At 47.3% G+C, this 18,342-nt stretch overlaps 1 protein-coding gene across 2 annotated transcripts in view; it reads right to left on the reverse strand.

Moving 5' to 3' along the window:
* Positions 1 to 17,354, reverse strand: part of ZNF398 (zinc finger protein 398) — a 21,339-nt gene extending 3,985 nt beyond the window's left edge. The window contains exons 1-3 of one of the 2 annotated variants that reach the window (XM_014583124.2): positions 16,831 to 17,354; positions 2,099 to 2,225; positions 1,483 to 1,596 (exon numbers count right to left, since the gene is read on the reverse strand). In XM_014583124.2, coding sequence (XP_014438610.1) covers positions 1,483 to 1,596; positions 2,099 to 2,225; positions 16,831 to 17,328 — 739 coding nt within the window. In that variant the 5' untranslated portion in view covers positions 17,329 to 17,354. The remainder of the gene's footprint in view (positions 1 to 1,482; positions 1,597 to 2,098; positions 2,226 to 16,830) is intronic. The other variant, XM_027766797.1, reaches the window with a different exon arrangement.
* Positions 17,355 to 18,342: the final 988 nt, after the last annotated feature.

Genomic DNA, 18,342 nt, shown 5'->3' on the forward strand with positions numbered 1-18,342 from the left:
GAACCCTAAAATTGATTTTTCAAAAGAGGATGTTGAGAAAAGCTGCTGGGCCAGCAGATGGTGTGGTGGTTAAGGCACTGGACTCCCACATGGCTGATTACAGTTCAAGCCCCAAACCTGGTGGCTTAAAAATTATGGGACCAACAGATGGTATAGCAGTTATGTCACTGGACTCTCACATGGCTGATGGCGGCTTGAGTTCCAGACTCGTTGCCTTGAGAATCATGGTAGATGCATGTGTATGAGTACCCAAGATCTCAGGAAGAGAATGAGGAGAAGGGACTGCAGCATGGCCATCCCTTGTGGGGTAACTTTTCATTTTCATCTCACTGTCTTTGACTCTGTCTGTCTCTCTCTCCCTCCCTCCCTAGTGAGCACATGTATCTTAAGGCAAAAACTTCTAAAAAAATAAACAAATAGAAAGAAAATCATGCTATACACGTGTGTGAGCATGCCCAAAATCCCAAGAGGAAAATAGAGGGAAAGTGATTGTGGCATGGCCATCTCCTCTGGGGGGTGTGTGGGGGGGTGATTTCTCACTTTCCCTCTCTCTCTGTCTCTCTCCGGTAAGTGCACGTGCCCTATGAAAACCTAAAAAAAAAAAAAAAAAAAAAAAAAGAGTTGCTGGGGCCAACAGGTGGTCAGTCTCCCCAGAGCTGGCAAATCCACGCTGCCCAGGAGGTGCCACGCGGGTCCACTGGTCAGGTACACCTGGAGGGAACAAGCGGACTCCTGGCCCCTTCAGTGCTTTCAGAGGTCACATGCCCCCCTCAGCTCCCGCACTGTAGATGCGGGCGACTGCTTCCCTTGCCACACGAGGACTTGTTTATTTTACTAAACAGCTGGGTCTCGTACTTCCCTCAGGGAATGCAACTCGCAACACTCAGAGTGGTTCTGGTGAGTGAGGCACTGGACAAGATGATCTCCAAGTTCTCTCTTACACTGAAATGGGGGAGAACCACTTAAAGCTTAGCTGGGGTGGCCAGGTGGCATGCTGGTTAAGGCAGGTGAATTCCACATGGCTAACTAAGCAGTTCAAGTCCTGGACCTGGAGGCTTGAAAAAACATACTGGGCGCCTGTGTGTACGTGCCCAAAGTCCTGACAGGAGAGTGGAAAAGGGATTGTGGCATGGTCCTCACCCCAAAGGGTGACTTCTCACTCAATCTCTCCAGCAAGTACACAAGTGCCATATAGCACATAAAGAATAAAAAACATCCCCAATAAAAAAAAAAAAGACAGTCCTTGCCTCCAGGGAGCTCACTGACTTACGGCTGGGTAGGAAAATACAGCACTCTAAAGGGACATGACCAAGACAGCTAAAAACTTCCAATTCTCCTCTAAGTTGTGATTTAAAAACAAACTCTTGCTGGCTTTAGCACCGAATCATTCAGCAAGGCCCCAGGCCCTCCTTACTTAGTTCTGAAACACCTTCTCTAACTAGAAAGGGAGACCAGAAGTGGCTTACTGCTGCTCCCACTTACCTTCACTGGGGTCTGCGGGGATCTCACTTTCCTCTGGCCCTGCCGGGTCCTCTGTATTATGTCCTCCTTCTGGCTGAATCTGAGATAAGACATCAGGTTGATTCATGGCATAATCTAGGAGAGGAAGAGGGAGAGCAGGTCTGACAGAGATAAACGAGGATGGCGACTGATGTCAAGGCTGAGTGAGGCTCTCGGGTCCACGGGCTCAGTGCACTGCTCTGAGATTCTGGAACACTTCTCCCCACCCAGCCGCCTCCCCTTACGGGAAAGCGGGAAGAGGTGTGACGCGTGGGAAAGCCCTTGTGCTAGGTCAGCACTGGCCGCTGGCTGCTCTCACTGAGCAGGGACAGCCTCAGGGGGAGGGGGGAGGGTCGGCTCCTTTCAAAGGAAGGATCCCCATGGAGACCTCTGGCCGCACACCTATAACCCGGAGCTCTGTTCACTGTCTTATTTGCAAAAGGAGAGGCTATCATTTCCTATCTGGCAGGCATGACTTGTCACCTTTGGGTTGGAACCGGAACCGAGAGTGAGAATGAGGATACCAGAGGAACAGGGACCATTCTAAGCCCCTTGGAGCTGCTGTCACCTCATTCAAGAGGTGCCAACTCAGCCTCACCCATGGAGATGAGAGACTCGTAGTTGCCCTTCATGATGTTCTTGTACAGCTCTTTTTGCCATTCTTCTAATTTTTCCCACTCGGGAGTGGAAAAGTAGATGGAGACATCATCAAATGCCACAGGCACCTAAAATTACAATCGCGCGGGTTAGTCCGCCATTGCAACCCAGCATTCACTACATCTTTTACCGTCAGTTCCTTTCATTATTTTAACGTTCTCAAAGGCCTGCCATACCATTCTAAACATCTGAAACCTTTTACCGCTCCACGGTCATCAGTATAATCCCATTATATAACCCCCCACCCCGACACTCATGAGAGACTGTCCTTGAGGCTCTGGCGAACAGCAATGACTGACGTACGTTGCCCCGTAATTCACCGAGTCTCTGATTTCACCCCTTTTGAATGGTCTTTTCCCCAAATATGTCATTCCCCAGAAGATCAAAGTTCCTCTAGTTGTTTTCTTTGTCTCTACTTCTTACAGCCTTTGCCAAGTACAGCGGGTTCCCCTGATGCTGTTCCTCCTACCTGCAAGGAGGAAAGGACAACACCGTGGCTGATGACTGAAGGCTGATGGGGCTGATGGTGGAGACATGCTGAGGACCAAAACTAAACTCCAACGTTCAGGGCCAGCTCCCTAGCACAGTGGGTATGCACAGCTCAAGAGAAGCTGGATCCCACATGGCAACCACGGTTTGAATCCCTGGCCCAGGCAACCTAAAACATGGCAGACATGCATGCAAATGCCCAGGATCTGATAGGCTGGCGGCTGGAAGACAGGAAACGAGGTGTGACCAGACCCTGTGAGGGTGCTCTCTACCCCTCTCTCACTTCCAGATGCATGCACACAAGCTCTGTGATGAATAAAGGGAAAAAACCTTTTTTTGTATACCTATTAGTCTTTTTTGAAGTCTTACATATTCCTCAGAGCATTTTGTTTATTTAAACACTTGGTTTTCTGTTTCCAATTCTTCTCTATTTGCCTCCAAGGCTTCTACTTTCTCTTTAAATCTTCGCTTTGTCTTCATGAAGAGGTTCTATTCCACTTCCCCACCCCCACAACTACAGCTCTTCGCAACAGTTTCTCTTAGCTATCAATAGATTGCTTGTTCCTCTCTGTGATATGTTCATGAAACTTATGCCTTTCCTCCAACCATGGTGTCTGCCCCTCATCCGGACTTCAACTTCTACTGGCTCAGTTTCCCCCCCGGAGGGTGATTTCTCGCTTTCTGTCTCTGTCTCTGTCTGTCTTTCTGGTGAGTGTATGTGCCCTACAGCAAAAAACCTCTCCAAAAAAATAAATTAAAAAAGTAATTCTTAAAAAACAAAAAAGGATCTTGTTCACTGTTTAACTACAGCTCTTTCTCCAAGCACTCAGTTTACAGTGTAGCTGATTTTTTTCAGCCTCCAGGAATCTCACTGGAGCCTGTATCTTCACCAACTGACATACCTGTACTTCTCAGACATTTTCCACCAAAGCACAAGAACTCTTCTTTTTCTTAATCCTTTAATTCTGCAACTTCGGATCATATATATATATATTTTGTTTTTTTTGGAGAGATTTTCACTGTAGGGCGCGTGCGCTCGCCAGACAGACAGACAGAGACATAGAGACAGAAAGCGAGAAATCACCCCCCAGGGGAGATGGTCACGCCGCAATCCCTTCTCCTCCATTCTCCTCTCGGGATCTTGGGTACGCACACACACGTGCCCGGCGTGAGTTTTAAGCCACCGGGTCCGGGACACGAACTGCGGTCGACTGCGTGGGAGTCCAGCGACATAGCCATTCCGCTAACTGCTGGTTCCCCTAAATATATATTTTTAAATGTGCTATAGGATGCCTATGCTTGCAGGAGGGAAATGGAGGTAGGAGTGAGAAAGCACCCCCCACCCAGGGGGGATAGCCATGCCACAATCCCTTCTCCTCCATTTTCCTCTTGGGATTTTAGGCATGCACACGCACATGCCCAGCTTTTGCCACCAGATCTGCGACCTGAACCACACAGTGGGCCATATGGAATCTGTCCACCCCAACTGCCATGCCACCAGCTGGCCTCAATTCTAAATATTTTAATTTCTGAAACAAATTTTTTATCAAACAAGATGCTCTACTTGTTTCCTGTCTTTTGTGGTATCAGAACTAATTAGGCAGCTACTTAATACAGTGCTCCATCTTTTTTTTTTTTTTTTTTTTAAAGAGGTTTTTGCTATAGGGCGCGTGCGCTCGCTAGAAGGACAGAGAAAGACAAAGAGACAGAAAGTGAGAAATCACCCCCCAGGGAGGATGGCCACATCGCAATCCATTCTCCTCTTAGGATCTTGGGCATGCACACATATGTGCCTGGCATGAGTTTAAACCACTGGGTCTGGGACTCGAACTGTGGTCGACTACATGGGAGTCCAGTGACATAGCCATTACACCAACTGCTGGTCCCCAGTGCTCAATCTTATACAGTACTTCAATCTCTGGGCCACATGTTATTTTTTCTTCTAAAATACATGCAAATTCTTTCTGGTATTCCAATTTTGACTTGAGAAATACATATACATAGTGAAGCTCATTATATTAAGCTCTATGTTTCTCCACTTCTTCAACCAGATTCCTAAAATATTCTCTCATTGGAGTTTCTTTCTTCTTCTTTTTTTTTTAACTGTGGAGGAGCTGGCAGGAGGTGTGGTGGTTAGGGTGCTGGACTCCCACATGGCCAACTGAGGTTCAAGTCCCGGACCTGGCGACTTGCTTTCTTACTTTCCTTCTCTCTCTCTCTCCCTCTGTCCCTCTCTGGTCAAATTAAAATAAATAAAATAAAGTTAAAAAAAAATAAAGGTTTATTTAACTGTGGGGCTGGCAAGTGGCGTGGTGGTTAAGGGCACTGGACTCCCACATGGCAGATCATGGCTTGAGTCCCAGACCTGGGGACTTCCTTTCTCATTCCCGCCCCCACCTGGTCAAATTAAAAATAAGTAAATAAATAAATGTTAAATAAAAGAATCCTTAAAAAAAAAAAAAAGATTTAATTATATTTATATATTTTCAACTTGACCAGAGAGAGACAGAGACAGAGTGAGAAAGCAAGCCCCCAGGTCTGGGACTCTAACTGTGGTCAGCCATGTGGGAGTCCAGTGCCTTAACTATCACACCACCTGCCGGCCCCTCTCATTGGAGTTTCTAATTCTCACTGTATTTGGGCTCTTAAAACTCCAATTTTTATGGACTTAATATCTGCAGTTTCATTTCTCGCAAGTCTTCAGTTTTCTCTCCTAATTCCCCTTTTAGAGTCCCAGGAACCTTCTTTTCATTTACAGATTCTTGAGTTCACTGTGACTTTACGTACTCATCCTGCACCTTTCTGTGTTTGGCTTCCATAGTCTAGCTAGCTTCCCAACATTCATGTTGCTAACTTTTCTCAATGAATTTTTTTTGAAACTCAGACTGAGAACTTGTCAGTAGTCCACTGTCTCCACCAAGAAGAAAAGAGCTGGGAAAGGTGTCCATATAAAAATGTGAGCTGATAACCACGTAAAAATAAGTTCTGGCTTTCTTACTGTTTTAGTGTTCTTTCCAAAATTATTTCCTACTTCCTTTTTGTTACAGCAAAACCTCAAGAGGTCAATTATACCAGACTTACACAAGATCCTTACACATGGTCCTTGCAAATAAGCAAACATAAAACTTAATGACAGGACTGCGCCAGCAGGTGGCGTGGTGGTTAAGGCACTGGACTCCCATATGGCTGAGTGCAGTTTGAGTACTAGACCTGGCGGCTTGAAAAATCATACCACACGGGTGTGTGGATCCCCAAAATTCTGAGCGGAGAATGGCAATGTAGCCACCCCGAGGGTGATTTCTCACTCTCCCTCTCACTGTCTGTCTGTCTCCCCACGACAAACGCTTACAGACTCCACAGCTCCACCACCTCATCACATGGAAACTCAGGGTTAAGCGACATGGTCCTAGCCCCCTCCCTGCATGATGTCTGCTCGGCCTGCAGTGCTGAGCAAGGTCCTGGAGGTGAAGAGGAGGCAGCAAAGTGAGGGAGGAGGAGAGGAAGGAGAAGGAAGAGGAGAGGGGAAGGGGGAGGCCAAGGGCAAAATGGGATCCAGACCCTGGAGAAATCTGAGGTATCTGGGAAAGCTCTGAGAGAGAGAGGGTGGAGAAAAGACCCACACCTCAGTGGACCACCTCAGTGGACCACCTCAGTGGACCACCTCACCCCACCCTCCAGCCCCCTCCAGCCTCTTCCTTCAATAAATTATGGATTCTGTCTAGTTGGGAGTTCAGGTTTGATGTAGAGCATGGTCACATTAAGAACTGAATCCCCGGGACCAGCAGTTAGCGTAATGGTTATGTCGCTGGACTTCCACGTAGTCGACCGCGGTTCGTGTCCCGGACCCGGTGGCTTAAAACTCACGCCGGGCACATGTGCATGCGTGCCAAAGATCCCAAGAGGAGAATGGAGGAGAAGGGACTGCGGCGTGGCCATTCCCCCCCTGGGGGGTGATTTCCTGCTTTCTGTCTCTGTCTGGTGAGCGTATGCGCCCTACAGCAAAAAACCTCTCAAAAAAAAAAAAAAGAAAAAGAACTGAATCCCCTACCTTTTAGTACAGACTGGTGTAAACCTAGACATTGATCCACAGGCAAAAACTGGAAGGTTCTGTAAAGACATGCAAGCGTTATCTGGAGAAATTATGGTACCCAATATGGATAGTACCACCTAGCATAAAGCTTTTTTCATCCTGGGGTTTAGTTGCTCATGACTGGCTCTTCCTCCTTCCACGTAGCCATTTCCTACAGTTTTATTCTTTTTCTTTCTATTTTATTATTATTTTCAATTTTTCTATAGGGCAAATCTACTCATCAGAGAGAAAGAGAGAGAGAGAGAGAGAGAGAGAAAATGAAGCAAGCTGTCATGTCCAGGACTCAACCTGTGGTCAACCGTGTGGGAGCCCAGTGCCTTAACCACCATGCCACCTCTGCTGACTCTTCCATAAACATTTGAGAAAACATAACATCCATAAAATAAAAAAGGATGCTACAAAAAAGAGAAGAAAAAAAGACTCCAGGAACCTTTGTGTATGTGCATATACACATCTTTGACTTGGCATGGGTCCACTCTCATTAAACAACACGTTGGACTGTATGAGGGCGAGGTGGGGACAGGGATGCTCTGAGCTGCCCCTACTTCTTGGCTGAGGACAGTGTGGCGGGGACAGTTCACTTAAGTGTCCTGAGCACCTGGAGTGATCCTACGTGCAGTACCATTTGGTGGCCCTCAACAGAGGCAGATGACTGGCTGCTTCAGTGACCTGTACTTTGGTGGGTCATCTGTTAGCCCAGAGTCCAGCCTCAACTTCAGAAAACCAGTGCTATGTTCACCCAGGGTCTTCAGGCCTAGAGATCTGACACCATCCCACCCCTGCCAAAAAAAAAAGCAAATTCATGAAATGGATTAATAATTAAAGGTAATAATTATTACAGCAAATGGTGTAATGGTTATATTGCTGGACTCCCATGTGGTAGACTATGGTTCGAATCTCAGACACAGCAGTTTAAAACTCACAGTGGGCGCAGGGACCAGCAGTTGCCATAATGGCAATGTCACTGGGACCCCCGGACCTGGTGGCTTAAACTCACGCCAGGCGCATGTTTGTGCCCAAGATTCCGAGAGGAGAATGGAAGAGAAGGGACTGCAGCCAACCCCCAGGGGGTGATTTCTTGCTTTCTGTCTGTCTTTCCGATGAGCAAACGCTGGCCAAAAACGTCTCTTAAAAAAGACCCTCACACTGGGCACATATGCACGCATGCCCAAAATCCTGAGAAGAGAATAGAGGAGGGATTTTGGCGTAGCCTCCCCTCTGGGAGGCGATTTCTCATCTTCTGTCTCTCTGGCTCTCCAGCAAGCGCACCCACCATATAGCAAGAACTCTCTTTAAAAACAAACAAGCAAACAAAAAAGAATGATGAAGAGCTACACCTGACCTAACATTTCGGTGGATCTGCTCAGTTGACCACATTTATGGTAGAGTGTTTGTTTTAAAAATATATTTGTGGGGCCAGCAGGTGGTGTAGTGGTTAAGGTGCTGGACTCACATAGTCAACCGTCATTGGTTGACCAGACCTAATGGCTCAATGCACACAGGGCATGTGACTGTGGCATGGCCATCCCATCGGGGGGCGGGGGGGGATTTCTCTCTTTTTCTGTAACTAGTGAGTGCATGTGCCATCTGACAAAAACCTAAAATAAATAAATCAAATAAATCTTTAAATATACATATACGTATTTATAAAATCATGGGGTCAACAGGAGGAATGGTGGTTAAGGTGCTGGACTTCCACATGGTTGACCGTGGTTCAAGTCCCAGACCTGATAGTTTGCTTCCTCACTTTCTCTCCCTCTCTAACTGTCTCTCTGGTTTTTCTCTGGTGAGCACAGCCTCATAGCAAAAAATATAAATAAAATTTAAAAATATTTATAAATAAGAACAGGGGAATGGGAGGTAGCTACGGAAACCTGATTAACAGTGGTGAGCCTTAAACTGATCAGCAACCCATAGACCTAGGAGGTGTGCTCAGGGAACAAAGCTATGGTATATGAGATTACTTGAGGGCCGACTCATGGCGGAGGTAATATGCTGCTCAAGAGAAATGGGACTCCACACAGCACCCACGGTTCAAATCCCAGCCCAGTCAACCTGAGACATGCCAGCCATGCACATAAGTGCCCAGGATCAGATAGGCTGGAAGTCTGGGAGCAAACAAGCGACCAGACCCTGAGGAGACTGCTCATTTCTCGCTCGTTCCCCTCCTCTCCCAAACACACTGCATCATGAATTAAAAAAAAAAAAAAAAAAAAAAGCTGTTATTTGATGTTTATAGAATCAAAACAGGGGAGTTAGCTATTCTTAGCAAAGCCGTCCCTTGCTACAGGTAAGATAAATTGCCATTTACCCTAGAAACTTTATTCTAAAAAACAAAACTTGAACATAGCTAAATGAACACTAATGTTCTTCCTCTTCAATCCATTTTACAGACACTGTATAGTCTATACTAGATAATAACTTATTTTATAAGACCACAAGTTACTGCTATGGTATTTTATATACGTGTGTGAGTGTGATTTTTTATATACGTGTGTGAGTTAGATTTTTGCTATAGGGCATATACACTTGCTGGAGAGAGACAGGGGGAGAAAGGGAGGGAGGGAGAGAGGAGGAACGGAGAGAGAGAAATCACCCCCTCATCCCTACATCACCCCCGGGGATAGCCACACCAAAATCCCTTCTCCTCCATCCTCCTCCTGGGATTTTGGGCACAGGCATACACACCCCTGGAGTGTTACTTGAGCCAGTGGATTCAGGCTGGAACTGTGCAGTGGCCATGTGGGATTTAGTCACCTTAACCACCACGCCACTGGCTGGCCCAAGAGTCTATTTTTATCTAACCTCAGTATACAGAAGACTTGTGGGGTAGCTTAAAACAAACACATGTACGATTAAATTATGACCAAAATACAGCTTGAGGACAGGCTTCTAGTTTAAAGTGTTAAACTGAACACACATTCAATTTGAGGGCTAGCTCATAGCAGAGGTAATGCCCTCTCAGAATTCCACTGAAAGGACAGTTCACAGAAGGAGGCTGGTCCTGTGGCCTGATGGTTAAAGGAGCCAAACCCTACATGGCCAAAGGCAGATGGAATCCCTGCCCTGAGGGCTGGAAAAACACACCAGGCACTTGTGCTTACAGGCCCCAAATCCTGAAGGGATGAAAAAATGTAGGAGAAGGGATTACAACATGAACGCGCCCTATTCAGGGGTGCTTTCTTACCGTCTCTCTCCACAAGCGCATGCACTCTGGCAAATTAGGGGAAAAACAGTCAGGAGGGGGACCAGCAGTTAGCGTAATGGCTATGTCGCTGGACTCCCATGTAGTCAACCGCGGTTCGCGTCCCGGACCCGGTGGCTTAAAACTCACGCCGGGCGTGTGTGTGTGTATGCCCAAGATCCCGAGAGGAGAATGGAGGAGAAGGAATTGCGGTGTGACCATCCCCCCGGGGGGTGATTTCTTGCTTTCTGTCTCTCTGTCTGGCCAGTGCACGTGCCCTATAGCAAAAACCTCTCCAAAAAAAAAAAAAAAAAACAGTCAGGAGGGACTACATCTGTAAAGGTCAAAGAATGAGAAGCCATCACCACATCGGTGTGTTGAAGACCACGGAGTTCAAGTGTGGAAGCTGCATTCTGTGCATGGAACAGTCTTGGTCAAGAAACCCACAGAATTTTCAAGCTCAGAAGCAAAAAGTGATAATGAGCTATGGTTTAAAAAGCCTCTTAAAGGGACCAGCAGTTAGCATAATGGCTATGTCGCTGGACTCCCACATAGTTGACCGCGGTTCGAGTCCCGGACCCGGTGGCTTAAACTCACGCCGGGCGCGTGTGTGTGCGTGCCCAAGATCCCGAGAGGAGAATGGAGGAGAGGGGATTGCGGCATGGCCACCCCCCCGGGGGGTGATTTCCTGCTTTCTGTCTCTCTCTGTCTGTCTGGCGAGTGCACGTGCCCTATAGCAAAAACCTCTCAAAAAAAAAAAAAAAAAAAAAAAAAGCCTCTTAAAAAACATATATATTTATTTACTTAACTTTATTTATTATTTAAGTTTGCTACAGGGCACATGTTCACCAGAGACAGAGAGCAACAGAGAAAGTGAGAAAGCAAGCCACCAGGTCCAGGACTCAAATCACGGTTGGCCCTGTAGAGTTCAACACCTTAGCCATTATGCTACCTGCTGGCCCCTAAACAGTCGACTAAGGGGCCAGCTGCAGGGCTCAAGTCCCAGACCCGGTGACTAGAAAAAGATTCTGGGTGCATGTGCATAAGGTGCCCAAAATCCTCAGAGTAGACTGGAGGCAAAAGGATTGTGGTGTGACCCACCCCAATCCCCTGGGAGGTGATTCTCAAACAAAATCTAGAAAGAAAAAACAAACCTATCCTGGACCAGCCCATGGTATGGTGGTTTAGGCAGCTGGATCCCATGTGACTGACCACACTGTTCAAGTCCACATCTGGCAGCTTGAAAAACACACCGGCACTTGCATGTGTGCCCAAAACCCCAAAAGGAGGAAGAAATGCAGACAGGATTGCACAGGACCATTACCCACAGGGGGTGCTTTCTCACTCTCTCTCTCTGTCTCTCTGGCAAAATTAAAAGGAATAAAGCACCTATCTCTAGAATAGTGGGCCCTCTTGCTGATGCATCAGCCCTGGCAGAGTGAGGTAGCAGTGCCATTTACCCTGACAACTCAGAGCACAGCCCTCATCCTCTGGCCTCTGGGTGGGTCCTGCACGCCTGCCTGCTTCTAGCCAGGGCACCAGACAGTGAAACCCACCTCAACAGCATCCCTAGAGAGGGACATCTACCTGGAAAGCTCCTTTGGTCAAACAGACCTGTGTGGTGGTGAAAGACTCACGCCAGCTTCCTGTAACTATTGATCAACCTGTTTTTCACTGGTGAACATGGAAAAACAATCAAGGATTACCTAATATTAAAACAACAACAAAAGCCAGCACCAGAGAAGCATACTATAAATGATATTAGAGAGAAAAAAATATAAATTGAACAGATTTCTAATATATATCCCAGTGAATCCATTTTAAAAAAAAATGGATCCAGGACCAGCAGGTAGTATGGTAGTTAAGGCTGGATCCCACATGGCTGACTCTGCAGTTTGAGTTCTAGTCCCAGTAGGTTGAAAACCATGCCAGGTGTGTGCATGCCCCAAATCCCAAGAGGATAATGAAGGGATTATGGCATGGCCATCCCCCCTCCCCCGTCCCTGGGGTGATTTCTCACTTTTTCTTTCTCTCTAGTGAGTGCATGTAACCTACGACAAAAACAAAAACAAAAACAAGGGAACCAGCAGTTAGCGTAATGGCTATGTCGCTGGACTCCCATGTAGTCGACCGTGGTTCCCGTCCTGGACCCAGTGGCTCAAAACTCAAACCAGGCACGTGTGCGTGCGTGCCCAAGATCTCGAGAGGAGAATGGAGGAAAAGGGATTGCGGCGGGACCATCCCCCCTGGGGGGTGATTTCTCGCTTTTTCTTTCTCTCTAGTGAGTGCATGTAACCTACGACAAAAACAAAAATAAAAACAAGGTAACCAGCAGTTAGCGTAATGGCTATGTCGCTGGACTCCCATGTAGTCGACCGTGGTTCGAGTCCTGGACCCGGTGGCTTAAAACTCATGCCAGGCGTGTATATGTGCGTGCCCAAGATCCCAAGAGGAGAATAAAGAAGAAGGGATTGTGGCGTGGCCATCCCCCCCAACCCGGGGGTGGGTGATTTCTCACTTTGTGTCTTTCTGGTAAGTGCACGTGCCCCATAGCAAAAAATCTCCCCCCACTCCCCAAAAAAATTACATTAAGAAATTTGGGAATAGCAAATGGTGTAATGGTTATGTCGCTAGACTCCCACGTAGTTGACCGGGGTTGCAGTCCTGAACCCGGTGGCTCAAAACTCATGCCAGGCACGTGTGCATGTGTGCCCAAAATCCCAAGAATGAAGGAAGAGGGATTGTGCTGTGGTGTGGCCACTCCCGTGGGATGTTGATTTCTCACTTTCTGTCTCTCTGGTGAGTGCACATGCCCTATAACAAAAATCTCTCTTAACAGGAAAAAAAAAAAAAAATGAGGACAAGTTATTTTGGACCAAGACTTGGCATTTAAAGGCAAGAGCAAAAGGACATTTTTGAGAAAACAAGGACACAAAAGTTTGTTTCCCATATTTTAATGAAGATCACCTTCAATACAGCTACATTAGAATTAAATGCATTTTCATTTCATTAAGAAATCTATAAGAAAAATCAGAACATATTTTTATATGTGATTTTTGGAGTTTACAATGGACAATTTAGACATTACCTACTTCTAGGACATGAACTTACCTTTACTGCTATTTTTTAAAAAATAATTATTTATTTTTATTATTATTGTTTTTCAGTTTGACGAGGTAGAGACAGAGAGAGGGAGAGAAAGAGAGCAAGCTGCCAGGTCCGGGACTCAAAATGCAGTCAGCCATATGGGAGTCCAGTGCCTTAACCACCACGCCACCTGCCAGCCCCACAGCTATTCTTATAAGAAACACTAAGTTTAAATTATGTCCAGGAACTTCTGGAGGGGCTCCAGATAAACAAATAAGACACACTGCAGGTAAGGTTCTCTGACTCAACACCCCTCCCATCTACCTCCTCGCCTCTGCTCCCCTTCACAGAAAGAGCTGACTATCTTTCCTCTCTCCATCTCTCTTTCCATTCACTCTTCAGTCCAGCCGGGTCGTGTTCTCTGAGTTTGCTATATGATACGGCAGGCGCACCTGCTGGAGGGACAGAGACGAAAACTGAGAGAGCAACTGCCCAAGGAACATGACCACGCCACAGCCCCTTCTCCTCCATGCTCCTCTTAGGAATTTGGGCACGGATGCACATGTCCCCTGAATCATTTTCAAGCTGCCAGGTCTAGGGCTCGATCCATGGCTGGTCATGTGGGAGTCCAGTGCCTTAGCCACCAGTGACCTGCTGGCCTCACGCTGGACGTTTTTCAGGTCTCCAGATCTGAATCTTGCAGTCAACCACGAGGGATCCAGCTCCTTAACCACCACGCCACTGGCTGGCGTCCATTTAGTCTTTTATCCACACCCCAGAAACATTTCTCGTCAAGGCTGCCGCGACCCTGCTGCCCACTCCTATTCACTGTCCTTGTCTTTATAGGGACATACTTGCCCCACGTGACGACTCCTCGAACTGTTTTCCCTTGGCCCGTGTGGAACCACATCTTCTCACTTCTCTTCTCCCGACCTCACTGTTCTCCCCTTCCGCTCCTCTGCAGGCTCCTCTCACCCCTGGAGCTTGGTCCCTGGACTGCCCCTCTTACTGTCCACTTCCTCTCCGGAGATAACCACTTCCACCTCAGAACTCAAATACCGCTTCTACGCCAACGGCTCCCGACTCTTCTCTTCCTCAGAGCTCACTGAACAGCTCTCCTGCACGTGCTGCAGACACCTCGAACCAACCACTGCCAAGGAACTCCTACTTCCATCTCACTGCCAACGCTGGACTTCTCCGACGTAGTTCCCTCAGGGACATGTCCACATCATCCCTCCAGTTCTTTAGGCCAAAAGCCCAAGAGCCACAGACCCAAGGTGGTTACCAGCACTAGCTCTGGAGCCAGTTGGGTTAAACCACAACTCTGTACTTTCTATTTAGAAACTCTATCAGCTCAGGCCTTATGAAAATGACACACTTTGGGACCAGCAGCTGGCGTAATGGCTATGTCGCTGGACTCCCATGTAGTCGACCGTGGTTCGAGTCCTGGACCCGGTGGCTTAAACTCACGCTGGGCACGTGTGCGTGTGTGCTCAAGATCATGTGAGGAAAATGGAGGAAAAGGGACTGCGGCGTGGCCATCCTCCCTGGGGGGTGATTTCTTGCTTTCTGTCTCTCTGTCACTCTCTGTCTTTCAGGTGAGAGCACATACCCTATAGCAAAAACCTTACCCCCCCCACCCCCCCAAAAAAAGAAAGAAAATGACGTGCTTTAAAATAAGTAAAGAGCGGGGCCAGCAGGTTGTGTAGTGTTTTAGGCGCCCACATGGCTGGCTGAGGTTCAAGCCCTGGACCTGGTGGCTTGAAAATCACACTGGGCATGTATGTATGTATCCAGAATCCCAAGAGAAGAATGGAAGAGAAGGGTTTGCAGTGTGGCCAGTGCCCCTGGGGACTGATTTCTCACTTCCCCTCTCTGTCTCTGATCTTCTTCAAGGAGTACATGTGCCCTATTGTAAAAACCTTTAACAAAAAAAGTAAAGTGTTCAGACAGTAAGTTCTATGTAAATTACCAAAATGACTAGTCAATTTACAATTATTGTTTGTCAGTTCCCCACTTCCTAATTCTCATCTGCCAGTCCTACATCAGTTCGACCATCGAAAACCCCTGGCTGCCCACTTCTCTCTACCCCCTCTGCTGCCCTCGCCCAGACGCTCTCCTCCCTCCTAGTACACAGCGGCCTCATTTCCTTCCTGCTTCTGTTCTTGCCTGCATGACCCATTCTCCCACAAGCAGCCAAAATGATTTTGAAAATATAAACCAGTCGGGACCAGCAGTTAGTGTAATGGGTATGTTACTTTTATTTAACTTTATTTATTTATTTATTCCTTTATTTCAGTTTGACCAGAGAGGGACAGAGACAGAGAAAGCAAGCCAGGACTCGAACTGTGACCAGCCATGTGGGAATTCAGCACCTTTAACCACCATGCCACCTACTGGCCCCTGTTATTGTTATTTTTTTCTTTTTTTCTTTTGGAGAGATTTTCACTGTAGGGCGCGTGCGCTCGCCAGACAGACAGACAGAGAGAGACATAGAGACAGAAAGCGAGAAATCACCCCCAGGGGGGATGGTCACGCCACAGTCCCTTCTCCTCCATTCTCCTCTCGGGATCTTGGGCACACACACACACGCGCGCCCGGCGTGAGTTTTAAGCCACCAGGTCCGGGACGCGAACCGCGGTCGACTACGTGGGAGTCCAGCGACATAGCCATTACGCTAACTGCTGGTTCCCTTTATTGTTATTTTTAAATTTGATCAGAGAGAGGGAGAAAGGGAAAGTGAGAAAGCAAACCACTAGGTCTGGGACTGGAACCACAGTTGGCCATGTGGAAATCTAATGCCTTTAACCACCATGCCACCTGCTGGCCCAACCCTGTTTTACACTTACCAAAGCAAAAAATGCACATATTTTTGTGTGTGTTTAGGTAATCTCCCTTTCACCTAAAGCTCCAGGGTTAAGTAAACTGCTATGCCCTCAGGATGCAGTAATAGTAAGTAAGCATTCAGGAAATATATATATATATTTTTGTTACAGGGCGTGTGCGCTCGCCAGAAAGAGAGACAGAGAGATAGAAAGAGAGAAATCACCCCCCGGGGGGGATGGCCACACCGCAATCCCTTCTCCTCCATTCTCCTCTCGGGATCTTGGGCACGCATACACACGCGCCTGGCGTGAGTTTAAGCCACCAGGTCCAGGACAAGAACTGCAGTCGACTACGTGGGAGTCCAGCGACATAGCCATTACGCTAACTGCTGGTCCCAAGGAAATATTTGTTGAATGAATGAATCACTAAGCATGTGAGAAACTAGCTGCCTCAAGGCTATTTCCTTTTTCCTAATGGGCTATTTCCTCCAGAAAGCTAGAGCATCCTAGCATGCTTCTGGAAAGAAAGGTAAAGCAGAAAATCAACATCGACCTTAGACCCATGGGCAACCCCAAACCCTTTTGTTAACCATTTAACAGTGCAATCCTATCTTGTCCTCCTCTAACTTTTTCACAAGTACCTACAAATTCAAATCAGCTGATTTAAATGATATTTAACTTAGTTTCCTCACCAAGGTTCTGACAGACATAGGCTCACAAAGAAAGAAGAGGGTCATGAGTAATGAATAGGAGAAAGCAAGCAAGCAATAAAAAAAGCCATCTACCAAATAGCCGACTTTGGTTAAAAAGACGTTTCTGACCTGAAGGGTGACACTCTAAATGAGAATTAAATTGAACAGAGGTTTTCCACATAGAGAAACACAAAATACCTTTGTGCTTCTTCAGTTTAACAAATTTTAGGAAATTTAAAAAGGAAATAAAGATGCCTTAAGTCACTAACCAAGACTATCCCTTAAGGGGCGAGCAGAGGTGATTACCTTTGGGAGATCTCCTTTAATGCCCGGGGGCAGCCGCAGCACCCAGAAGTTCCTGTTGCGCAGCAGGTTCTCCAGGTTCTCCAGCCGCCTCTGCAGCAGCCCGTACTCCTGCAGCAGCGTCCCCAACACGGCCCACTTGCCCTCCAGCTGGTTCCCAAGCTCGGTCACCGTCTTTTCACAGCTAGCCAGCTTCTTCTCTGCTGTCCCTGTCCGGCCTTCTAGGTGTAGGAGCCGCCGGCTGTGAACCTCCACCTTCCTCTCTAGGGCCTGCACAGCAGCCACCACCGTCCACAGGGAGATGGCTGCAGTCTGCAGATGAGCCTCATTAGCTGCTGGAGGTGTTGGAAGAGGGAGGGGCTGCAGGGAGGTAAGGCACTCGGAGTCCCACTCAGGAGTCTGTGTGCAGAGACAGTACAAGACATGGAGTATTAGAAGGGGCTCTAGGGTAAGTGGCGTGCGGGCTAAGGTGCTGGATTCCCACACAGCAGACTCCCTCATTTGAGTCCTGGACCTGCTGGCTTGAAAACCACTCCAGGCACCTGTGAATGCACACCCAACATCCTAAGAGGACAATGGGGAAGGGACTGCAACGTGGCCATCCTCACAGGGGTGAGTTCTCATTTTCCCTTTCTCTCTTTCTCTGGCGAGTACACATGCCCTATAAGCAAAAGAAAAAACAAGGACCCCTAACCTTAAATTAAAAATAAACAACTGCCCATCTGTCCAGCTGAGAATAACTGAAACACGGTTTTAGTCCTGTCTGCACGAGCCTCTTTCTGGAGTTCAATGGCCTTGAAAGCCTCAAGAACTGCTCGGGTGGCTCAGGGGGAATTCTGTGGGAGCCCGAATGAAACTGGCCGCTGAGGACCAACCTAGCACACCTCCTCCACCCAAGGCCCAGAGGCCCAGAGGCCAGGCTGCTGCTGCAGCCTTTCTGGAGGACCCAGCCTGGTTTCACTGGGCACCATGTCCTCTGAGAAAGCCCTCAGGTCTGATGCGCTGCCTGCCAACCACAGCCGCTCTGCTCAGAACGGCAGAGTAAGCCGGAAACGCTGTCTGGAGAACACGTGACAGCTGTTTTCAAATATTTGAGGGTTATAAAACAGAAGGCAGAGCAGACTTGTTTAATGTCCCACGTGTTATTCCAGAGGACAGAACCAGAACCGACATATGGACATTTTTAGGCAGGCCATCTTTGGCCTATAGTAAATCATCTGAACTAGCTCTTTCCAAGAAAATAACAGGCTGCCCCAACATTGACTATATTTTGTTGTTTTATTTTTTAAGTTATTTAACTTTATTTATTTTTTTAAAGAATTATTTAATTTTTTATTTATGCATTCATTTACTTTAATTTGACCAGAGAGAGATTGAGAGAGAGCAAGATGGAAAATGGGAAATCAAGCCACCAGGTCCAGAACTCTAACTGTGGTTGGCCATGTGGGAGTGTCCAGCACCTTAACCACCACGCCACCTGCTGGTCCCATTTATTTATTATTTTAATTTGACCAG

This window comes from Tupaia chinensis, unplaced genomic scaffold (genome assembly GCF_000334495.1).
Source record: "Tupaia chinensis unplaced genomic scaffold, TupChi_1.0 Scaffold000010_1, whole genome shotgun sequence".
In the NCBI taxonomy this organism is placed as follows: domain Eukaryota; kingdom Metazoa; phylum Chordata; class Mammalia; order Scandentia; family Tupaiidae; genus Tupaia; species Tupaia belangeri.